General features: G+C 27.2%; 3 protein-coding genes across 3 annotated transcripts, besides 1 other annotated feature; 1 reads left to right on the forward strand and 2 right to left on the reverse strand.

The window, feature by feature from the left end:
* Nucleotides 1–256: 256 nt before the first annotated feature.
* Nucleotides 257–2,760, reverse strand: PGO_080760 (RAD protein; the record flags this gene model as incomplete). Its single annotated transcript, XM_028687300.1, has 2 exons — nt 257–2,521; nt 2,686–2,760. The coding sequence occupies 2 exons, from the start codon at nt 2,758–2,760 to the stop codon at nt 257–259; spliced, it is 2,340 nt and encodes a 779-aa protein (XP_028543101.1).
* Nucleotides 2,761–6,801: 4,041 nt separating this feature from the next.
* Nucleotides 6,802–7,780, reverse strand: PGO_080770 (adenylate kinase 2; the record flags this gene model as incomplete). Its single annotated transcript, XM_028687301.1, has 2 exons — nt 6,802–7,407; nt 7,658–7,780. 2 exons carry the CDS (start codon nt 7,778–7,780, stop codon nt 6,802–6,804), a joined length of 729 nt encoding a protein of 242 aa, XP_028543102.1.
* Nucleotides 7,781–8,992: 1,212 nt separating this feature from the next.
* Nucleotides 8,993–9,805, forward strand: PGO_080780 (diphthine synthase; the record flags this gene model as incomplete). Its single annotated transcript, XM_028687302.1, has 1 exon — nt 8,993–9,805. One exon carries the CDS (start codon nt 8,993–8,995, stop codon nt 9,803–9,805), a length of 813 nt encoding a protein of 270 aa, XP_028543103.1.
* Nucleotides 9,806–10,674: 869 nt separating this feature from the next.
* Nucleotides 10,675–11,996: part of a sequence feature (contain untaranslatable codon;~hypothetical protein;~nonsense mutation produce stop codon) that runs on past the window's edge.

Genomic DNA, 11,996 nt, shown 5'->3' on the forward strand with positions numbered 1-11,996 from the left:
CATTTTTTTTCTTTTTTCTTTTATTTTCATATTTTCTACAACATCTACACTTTTTCCACATTCTTCCTTATTAATAAAAAATATGTTGTGTATCCCTATTGACAACTAAATATATAACTTGTATTTTTTTTTTTTTTCTAAAGAAAAAGTTCCTCTAAGCTTAATTTTAACTTCTTTGGTTGTACAATACTGGGGTCTTATTTTTTATTCATTTCCTAAGCATTTTCATATTTTTTACATTTCCTCTACTTCATTTTCAATTAATACCCTTCTGGAGCCACCAAAACTGGCGTTTTTTATATTTTTTTATATTTTCGGCCAATATTTTAGTCCACTTTTTATTATTTTTTTTCATTTTTCGTTTCCATATACCAACACATTCATTTAAAAATTCTTTAAATCTGTCAGTATCTTCTACAGGTATATCCCGAGCGAACTCAAAAAAATTTTTATACGAATAAAAATTCAAAGTGAATAAATTTCTGCTTATGCCTTTTTTGCATGCCATCCAATACTCATTAAAATCTTCAGCAGGTATATGACGTTTGGATGCTAATTTTTCAGCATATTTCCATAATTTTGGAATAAGCTCAACATATCGACGTTGTAAATATGTATGATAATGATAAAATGTAATATACATATCTTTCTCATATATAGTTGGCCCAAAGGAATTAATTAGTTTAGTTAATTCCTTTTTCGTTAATTCTACATCAACATCTTCCTCATTAATTCTGCATGGCATAGTATATGCCCTCGAATGATTATATGATCTACTTTTATGTTCATTATCTTTTCGATTTCCTCCTTTTTTTACATTTTCATTATCTTTTCGACTTTCTCCTTTTTTTACATTTTCATTATCTCTTCGACCTTCTAATATTTTTAGAAGTTCATTATCTCTTCGACTTATTCCTTTTTTTACATGTTCATTATCTGTTCGATTTCCTTCTATTTTTACAAGTTCATTGTCTCCTCGATTCACTCCTTTTTTTACATTTTCATTATCTTTTCGATTTTCTCCTTTTTTTACATTTTCATTATCTCTTCGACCTTCTAATATTTTTAGAAGTTCATTATCTCTTCGACTTACTCCTTTTTTTATAAGTTCATTATCACTTCTACTTCCATCTATTTTTACAAGTTCATTATCTCTTCTACTTCCATCTATTTTTACAAGTTTACTATCTCTTATACTTCCATCTATTTTTATAAGTTCATTATCTCTTCTACTTCCATCTATTTTTATAAGTTCATTATCTCTTCTACTTCCATCTATTTTTATAAGTTCATTATCTCTTCTACTCCCATCTATTTTTACAAGTTTATTATCCCTACGATTTTCTTCTCTCCTTAAATATTCATTATCTTCTCCTTTTGTTTTTCTTTTTACAAATTCGTTATTTCGTCGATTTAAATCCACTCCTAAATATTCATTATCTCCTCGATTTACTATTCTTGTTATAAATTCGTTATTTCGCCGATTTGAATCTACTCCTAAATATTCATTATCTCCTCGATATGCTTTTTTTATTATAAATTCATTATCTCCTTGCTTTAGTTTTCTTGTTATATATTCATTGTCTCCTCGATTTGCCACTCTTGTTATAAACTCATTATCTCCTCGATTTGCTACTCTTGTTAGAAACTCATTATCTCCTCGATTTGCTACTCTTGTTAGAAACTCATTATCTCCTTGGTTTGCTTTTCTTCTTATATATTCATTATCTCCTTGATCTACTTTTCTTCTTATATATTCATTATCTCCTTGATCTACTTTTCTTCTTATATATTCATTATCTCCTTGATCTACTTTTCTTCTTATATATTCATTATCTCCTTGATCTACTTTTCTTCTTATATATTCATTATCTCCTTGATCTATTTTTCTTCTTATATATTCATTATCTCCTTGATCTACTTTTCTTCTTATATATTCATTATCTTCTTGATTTACTTTTCTTGCTATATATTTGTTGTGTCGTCTATCTAAATCTACTTCTAAATATTCATTATCACTTTCATTTAAATCTCCTTTCATATATTCATTATCTCTTCGATTTAAATCCCCTCTCATATATTTATTATATCTTCGACTTACATCTGTTTTCATATAATCATTATATCTTTGAGCTCCTTTTCTTTCCATATATTCATTAAAATCTTCATCATCATCCTCATCCCCATCCTCATCTCCATCCTCATCTATATCCTCATCTCCATCCTCATCTTCATCTTCATCCTCATCTCTTAACATATAATCATTATATCTTCGACCTTCTCCTCTTTTACCATAATTATTAAATCTTCGATTTTCAAGTCTTTTAATATATTCATTATTTCTTCGATTTTCCGCTTTGTTCATATATGAATATTCGTCTTTATCTCTATTTAAATAAAATTTTGCAATTAGGTTTGTAATGCTGAATGATGGCTCAGATAGTTGTCTTGTGTAAGTACAATAAAATCGTGTGTGTGTCGTCAATAATGAGTAACTTTTTTTTGGCGTATAAAAATCATTCTATAAAAATGGGAAAATGATAGGCAAAAAATGAAAGGAAGCGTTGTTGCCATAAATTATGCAAAAATGTGAGTTATATAATATAGTAGGATATAAAAGAAAAAAAAAAAAAAAATCCACTTTTCTGGATTCTTTCAAATATGTAAAATATATTCTTTTCTTACAATGTATGAAACATTTAACAGAATAAACAATAATAAGGTTACCACTCTGAGCAAATGAATTTTTTGGAAAATCATCTTTTTGGAACCTTTTTCTATTCTAGTTATCAGCTCTGAATACACAACGTAGTTAATATTTTACCTATTTACATTTTTATAGGATCTATATTTTTCATAATACACATTTACCTGAAGTGAAGGAATGGGAATTTATCGTTATATAGATTATTGTAAACGTCACTTCGTGTGTTTATATAATAATTCATGTATATGTTTTGTTTTGAGTTTCTTTCAAGAAATTTTAAATGGTTCTTTTACTATTATGCCCATTATGTAGGATATGAATGTGTTTCAAAGAAAATTTTTAATGTACTTTAAAATACATTGTGCTAAAAAAAAAAAAAAAACAAATCACTAAGTTGTTAGGGGAAGATATTCTAGAATGAAACCAAAGTATAAATTTTTTTTATTTACAACCATTTAGCTCTTAAAAATATAGCTAAAAGAAAAAAGAAAAAAGAAAGAAAAAAAAAAGGGAAAAAAAATAATCTTCTATAAATAAAATCATGGACAAATATCTACATAAAATAAAATTCATTACAATTGTACACTGCAAAATAATTTATTTTTATATAAAAATGACAAAAACATATATAACTTTTTAAAAAAAATTAAAAGCATTTTTATTATAGTTAATCGGTTAGCCCAAAACATCCTAAAATGTTAAACCCATAAATTCAGCGATCAAATGAAAAGAAAATGGATAAAAAAAATAGTAAATTTTAATATATTTGTTTACTTAAAAAGTTTTTTTTTTTTTTTCTATTCATATGTACTTAGATAACATCCATAAAATATAGTCCAAATGTTGTAATAAAAAAAAAGTATAATTTTGTATATATAATCCAAAACGCCGCATTTTTTTTTTCATTTTTTTTTTTTTTTTTTTTAACGTAACTCTACTGCACTAGCTACCATGTTCGCATTGAATGTGCTAACATAAATTTTATACAAAAGTTTAAATGGCGCCATAATGCCTACGAAAAATATGTATAGATTTTTTTATATATACGATCAATTTTCTCTTATCTTTAAAAATGTGAATTTGCGCTTTATTTATCAAAATATAAATTGCTTTTCTTTTTCTATTTTTAAAGAAGGCACATTTTCATGCTTACAAATACTGTTTTTATATTATTCTATCCATATATAAATGTTTTCTTTTAAAACCCATAGTTCTATAAAAACACTAAATGAATTATTCGATATAAGATTTCATCTGCTATCATTTTTGCAGGGGTTATGCTTGGAGACCACTTTACAAAAAATGAGTTCATTTTATTTTGCTATAATGTTAACTTGTGAAATATTTATGTATACGGCGGAGCCATTATGTATATTTTGCGTACAAAATGAAACCCATTATTTTGTTAATTAATAGTATTATATAGATATTATAATTATTTATACATCCTTGCATAGACTATTAATGAGCCAAATTAAATAACTTCCTTCGTGTTAGTATTTATGAAAAGTTACATTTTTATTACATACTTTAAAGTGATTTAAAATATGCTAAAAATTATTTATAGCTAACAAATTTCATGGCAAAAAAGGAGGGGAAACTAAATCCTCCTCCATTCAATAAAAATTAAGCGCAAAATCAGGCATAAAGGTTGCTGTAAAAAATGATCGACATATACCATTTTATAGATAGTACCTGTTGTGTACAATTATCATGTGCAAAAATTGAAATTTATGAATTACTATTAATACAATCAATTATAATTTTAAAATTTATATTTTATATATTTTATTTTTTTTGAGAATTTTTTTTTTTTTTCACATTCACACAAGGATATATTCATAAATCGTGCCACCACTGATGCATGCACCATTCATTGAAGTAGTGACACAAATATGTGTTCATTTAATGTTTATGTAGTCATTTTCATTTCAAAATATAATCCTAACACATAGTTTTCTTCTTTCCGTACAATTTATTTAGTGATTTCTTAAGTAATCAACAAAGGACAGGAGATTATTTTTTAATGTTGCATTTCTGTTATTGTCATATGTTAAACGGGTAACATAACAAATAAAAAACATTTAACGCTACCACTGTAATATATTTTTTCAAAGCAGTAAATGTGCTCAAAAAGTTCAATGTTGGAGAAAAGGGACGAAGGTGTGGATTAGATTGGTTTTACTCAACAAGTTAATGCCAACCTAAATGTGTAAATTGACATACGACGAATCCGTCGTTCGGAAGATTACATCAGAAAAGAGGCATTATAACCGTTGTTTGCATGCATTTAGGTATAACATTAATTTTTAAGCAGATGAAAACTGTGCGTACATTTGAGAAAAAAAAAAAAAAAAAAAAAAAAAACTACATTATAGGTATATTTAAATTCAATTTTGCCAAAAGGTTTGGTAACCCCGTATTCATGCATATTTCATGCAGAAATGGTTAGAAAATTTTTTTTTAAGGGGTTACTATTTTTGTAAAAAAGTTAAAATTAAATATGAAATATACTTATTACGTGTTACTTAATTCTGACGCATGTAAATATATCCTTATTTCGCACATCTTTTCGTACATTTTTTTTCACCCTTTTTTAAATATGAAAGCTTATAGCAAATTAAGGATGATTCTCATTCTTTTCATTATACAATCGCTTTGATCTGAAAAAAGATACAAAAAACTCGTAACAGTTTACAGCAGCAAATTCGCCACAACAACGAAATCGGCCGTGTGCAAGAAAAAAAAACATCTCATTAACAAAATAGCTGATTAATTAATTATAGCCTTGTGCTTCTTAATGTATTTGTCACAAAATAATACATGTTTTATAAGAAAAAAGCTTGTAAATTTTCTTTCTTAATATATTCATAGGTAAAATAAATGATACAGTTAAAAAGATATTACGCATAGAACAGGAAAACGAGTGCGTTAAAGTGTTAAAGTTGTAAATAAATATGAGAATTATCTTTAAAATTATTCCTAGTAAACAAGAAAAAGCAATGAACACAAAAACATGAATTCATTTTATTCACCTCTTAAAGCGCCTTTTTCATACAAGGAGTGTGCATGTGCATAACATTACTAGGTTTGTTATTATTTTTATTTTATTTAAAAAAAAAAAAAAAAATGATCTTATATAATTAAAATGTACATGAACAACTCAATGTAAAATTTTTTTAAAGCACCCAAAAATTATTCTTTGTGGCTCAAGCTTAGACAACTTAGCAAAAGTCCCCTATTATTACTCCCATTATAATAAATCAGTTACCAAAAATAGGTAAGAAAAATCACGCTTAACAATTCATGTACAAATATAAATATATGCATTTTTCCTACTAATTACTATCTTTGGATAATTTCCCATTTCACGTTGTGTCAATCACAAGGAAGACTGCCTAATTGCGCGTTTGGTTTTGATCATAAAAAAAATATATTTATCTTGGTAAGAACAGCTCATTCAAATCTGCCCATAACAATTTTTCTCCCAGTGGAAAATAACACAATCGATTACTTCCAACTTTTTTTCCACTTTTTTTATTTTATTATTTTTTCATATTTTTTAAATTAATGTATCACACATTTACCTTATACTTTTATGTTCAAAAAATTAATATTGTTAAATTCGTGTAAAAGATAAAATAGACACATTTGTGTAAATGTTTCATAAATCCATAAATGTAATAAAAGGTGCATAAAAAACGCAAAAAAAAAAAAAAAAAAAAAAAAGAGGATGACGGTAAGGTAAAGATGAAGACAAAGTCACAGAATGATGATGCTAAAAAAATTCAAGTTGTCACAGTAAAAAGCCCAGCATGGGGAGAAACATTTTTTTTTTTTCAAAGAGAATCGAAAAACTTTTCTCAAATAGAAACTCCCATTAACTCCCAAAAAGTTCTTCTTTCATGATGTAGAGAATAGCTTTGGGATATGGGGAGGTTAGCAACAAATTGGAATTTCAAAAATAATGCTAACAAATTTATACATATATCGCTCTACATGCACATGTGAACGGGCCTATATGTACACTCATAAAGTAACACACGTTAATTAAACGAAAGTCAAGGAACTAAACCCAAGAATAAGCGGTGCTCTTAACTACCTATATGCTGCGATATCTTTTTTTCGAGATCATTTGCCGGTTGTGTAGCGTCTAAATTAATTAATAAATTTTTGTTTTTATAATAATTTATTAAGGGTGTCGTTTCACTTTTAAAAACATTAAGCCTCTTTTTCAAAACTTCTTCATTATCGTCTTCTCTCTGTATTAAGGGTTCATTAGTTATATCGTCCTTAAAAGGCGTTTTAGGAGGGTTAAATGTTTTGTGATAAATCCTTCCTGAAGGTTTGTGAATTAATCTGCCACTTATTCTTTTGACTAGCACGTCATCTGGAACGTTAAAATAAAAAACTCCATTCAATTTCATTTGATTTGTTTGTAACAATTTGTTTAAATCTTCTGCTTGTTTTACATTTCTTGGATAACCGTCCAGAATAAATCCCTTTTTACATTGTGGTGATTTTAATTTATCATCTACTAGTGTTAACACTACGTCATCATCTACCAATTTTCCTTCATTGATTATGTTTCGAATTTTGTTTCCTAAGTCATTCTTCTTCTCTGCTGCTTCTCTTAGTAAATCTCCTGTAGACAAATGGCAGTAGCAGTGTGACTTCTTCAGATTTAGTGATTGGGTTCCCTTGAAAAATTTATAAAAAATATTATCCATGTGTGTGCAGCTGTGTGATTCTCAAGTAAAACACACATATGTATCGACAAGCGCGTACTTTTATATACAACTTTCAATACATCGAGCTGTATATCTCTTAACCGCATGCTCGAACAATTAACATATTGTCACTCCGACAACAAAATAATTGGTTATATTTTACTGCCTGCATTTTTTATTTTTTTCTCTCTTTCAATGAATATGAACTCTCATTTTATACCTTTCCTGAACCAGGAGCTCCCAAAAATATGTACCTACCATCAGGTTTACTTAAACATGAATACCTTCTTTTCAATTCATTCAACAGATCAACTGTTGAAAACTTTTCTAAGCTGTCACTCATTATTGGAAAGAACTGGGCAACTATTAAAACTACGAAAAAGCCTTTAATTGAAAGTTTTATTTTTACAACTTTGTAGATAAATTGTACGTATGACTATGCACGTGCATATGTATATATGTATTACCACATACACATACATAAACAGATTTTAATGAGGTACAAAAATATATCACATATAAAATTTATAAAATGCATAAGAAATATGTACATATATATATTAAAACTGGTAATAGTATAACAACAGAACCCAGATTTTTACGTAAAAATGTTTGACTATTTTTTTTTATTTTTACTTTTATTTTTTTTTTTCTTTTGCTATTACATAAAAACGGTATTAACATCGTGAGTGGGGGTGCTCCGCTCTTGAGGAGAAAAAAATTAAAATTTTATAACCTTATTTTTACCTGTTCCAAAAAAAAAAAAAAAAAGAATGATAAAAATAAAGAGACTACAATGGGAATAGGCAAAAAAGAGAATTGCGATGGAAGAAATTAAAGAGAATATTCTTTTCATTTTTCATATTCTACTTAACAATCCAAAATAAAGAGATAGTTACAAACAACACACAAAGGATAAAATTCTGTGTAAATCTTCGCTGAAATCCGTACTTTACCATTTTTGTAATATATTTTTACTACAAAAAGAAATGTGTATTATTATGTATGTACATAAATAAGAAAGAAAACTAGCACATTTATGAAGTGAGGTATTTTTAGATCTGTCAAATCACACAGAAAAATAGTGAATTCGCAAATCCTTGGCAAATATATATGCTGATAAATGGATATATTGACAAATCTACTTAATAGCAAAACTTGGAAAAAATATACTCGTCCCATTTTTGAGCTAAATGATGAAAAATTATTCAAATGAGATGCAGCAGAATAGCTAAACTTAGAAAGGCGAAGAAGAAATAAATACGTGTGTAAATTTTTGAATGATTCCCCCACCGCTACTCCTTCTTTACGCCGCTTTTAATCAAGCGATTTTACAGTTACTCTCGGATCAAATAAAACAATCTCTTCGCCATTCTTTTAATTGTATGATGAACATGTAAAGTGCATGTGATTTTGTATATACATGATAGGATATTTATTCTTAGATATATATATACACGAACATATATGTTAACTAATATACGTGTATAAGTGTACACATGTGCATATTTCCCTTACCTAACCCTGTAACGGGTAGTTAAATGCGTGTAAGAAGATGGTACTATATATTATCGGCTTAGGTCTGGGGGATGAAAAGGATATCAGTGTAAAAGGAAAAGAGATAATTGAAAAGTCAGATGTAGTGTATTTAGAATCATATACATCCGTTTTATTTGTATCAAAGGATATTTTAGAAGAATTTTACAAAAAACATATTAAAGAAGTGGATAGGAATTTTGCAGAAGAAAATTGTGAACAGATATTAGAAGAAGCAATAAATAAAAAAGTATCTTTCTTAGTTGTAGGGGACCCATTATGTGCAACTACACATCATGATATTATCTTGAGAGCAAAAAGAAAAAATATTCAAGTTCAAATAATTCATAATGCATCAATTATGTCAGCCATAGGGGAAAGTGGGATGCAGCTTTACAATTTTGGACAAACCGTATCCATTCCATATTTTGAAGAGAATTATAGACCAACAAGTTTTTATGACAAAATCAAAGTAAATTTAGATAATAATTTCCATACATTATGCTTATTAGATATTAAAATAAAAGAAAGAACGATAGAAAATATAATGAAAAATAAAAATATTTATGAACCATCTAGATTTATGACTGTTAACGAAGCTATTGAACAACTTATTTATTGTGAAAGTGTTCACAAACAAAATGTAATTACAGATAATACACAAGGCATTGCCATTGTTCGTATAGGGTCAAACAACCAACAGATTATATCTGGTAAACTGTTGGTACTAAAATCTGTACATTATAATGATCCTTTGCACTCATTAATAATTTGTTCTCCTATTCTTCATGATATAGAAAAGGAATACTTCGATTTGTATTCACACAAATGATGATATATATATATATATATATGTATATATATTTTTTTTTTTTCCATTTCCCTTTTTTTTTGCTTCTCCATTTTTATTCTTCTCCAATTTGCCTTCTCTTCACATTTAAATTAAAATTTTTGAAATATTTTTTAATTAAGAATTCATATTTTATTAACCCTTTTTCTACGTACATGTTTACTTTTTAAAATGTGCGTCACCTCATTTTTTTAATTTTTTTAATTTTTTTTTCATTTTGGAAAATCAAAGTGTTTGTGTTCTTCATTTATTTTGCTTACTTTTTTACCCATTTTTTGTTCAACATTAGGAAATTTAAAAATGTCTTATTTCCCTTCATCCTTTGTTCGTTCGAAACTAAAGGGCTCATGTGTTCACCCCGTGGGCATCGTTTAACGCATTCGTATGTATATTTATACAAATGTATAAATATACATATATATATATATATTTATTTATTTAAGGGTGCACACATTTTAGCATTACCTATGGCATGTGTTTAAGCGCGTATGGTGTATTTACAATTGCCATATTCTATAGCATGCGAATAAACGCGCAAAAAAGAAATGGACTTTTTCGAATTAATATTTTTGAGCTTTTCTCGCCTCCCCCCGTACGTGTAAAATCGGCTTCTTCCAGTAAGTCTCAATCAAAAGAAAGCCAAACGGGAGAACGGTCAAAATGGTATTATTTTTGATAAAGAATATATTCATACAACTGGACAAAAGGCGTTTATGCGCGTTATTATTTTGTCACATCACTGTATAGTAATATGTATATAGATGTATATATATGTATATAAAAATACTAGTCTACACGAATTCCTCAAGCATATACTTTCATAAAAGTCATCGAAAAAAAAAAAAAAAAAAATGAATAACCCATTAAATGTCTTATGCGCCCTAGTTAATGTGCTTTTTTTATATATTCCACTTTTTAGTTCTCTTTATATTGAAGACACTATAAGAATTGAACTAAATAAAATAAGAAACGGCGACTTTTTAAAAATTTGATGTGAAGACTTTTGTTCTTTCAAAAAATATGAGGCTGCTGAAAAGACATATATATTAATCAAAGAAAACTTAGTTTTACATAATTGTAAAAATGTTATTAAATTATACTATTCTAGTGATTACTTTTTTTATTTCTCTCATTTTATCATTACCCAAAATGATGAAATAACTGAAATTGTTGATTCTTTTGAAAATGAAAAAATTAAATTTATTTTGTGGGAACCCCTTTTTGAATTATTAGCCATTGAAAATGGACAAAAATATGTGTATATGCCCCTCGGTTATTATGAAATTAAAAAATATACAACCTGTCACAAGAAAAGATATAGTATTTTGGAAAATAAAGTATATGATAGTTATGGTACCAACGAATTTGTCCTTAACAGAGAGGAGAAAAAAGAACTAGACAATGGTGTTGTGAAGCAAGAAAAATATGTAGCCTTCGCTAAATCATCTAAGACGAACACTAATTGCTATAACTATCCCATTGGTCATCGAACTTTATACATGAAAAAGTGTAACAAGGGGAGAAGACATAAAAAATACTATGATGATTATAAAAATAATTCTTGTTATATAGATCCTTTAATGCAGTTTTTTAAAGAGCTTATTGCTCATATGAAAAAAGAGAAAGTTAATTTTTTTCACAACCCAGACGAATTTGCACAAGGGGATGATACTTCCCCAGATAATACACTAAACTATATTGAAAAAGTATTAAATAATAATATATCCACATCATATGAATATAAGCATAGAATTTGTAATGCAATGCATTACTTGATAAAAAATATTATTATTAGGGATCCCATATTTATATTTTTATTTCAAGATCCCTCAATTTGTTATTTGAGTGCCGAAAGAAAAAACGGCATAAGTGTCCACAAATATAATGAAAAAGAAAGGTATAAAATTTTGTTGAAAAAAAATTATAAAACGATACTACAAACTGTTTTCATAATTTTCCTTATTACAATTTTAATAATAGCAATATACAAATTTTTGAAGAAAAAAAAATGCAAAATAAAAGATCAAAAAAAAAAANCAAAGTGTACTGAAAAAAGGCTAGCTTAAATACACATCACATACAAGAACAAAATACAAATAAATTTTGGATCAAAAATAAAAGACATTACAGAGGTGGATTTAATAAATCTTATAGCTCATAATAAGGCGGAGCT

This window comes from Plasmodium gonderi, assembly GCF_002157705.1.
Source record: "Plasmodium gonderi DNA, contig: Chr08, whole genome shotgun sequence".
Taxonomy (NCBI): domain Eukaryota; phylum Apicomplexa; class Aconoidasida; order Haemosporida; family Plasmodiidae; genus Plasmodium; species Plasmodium gonderi.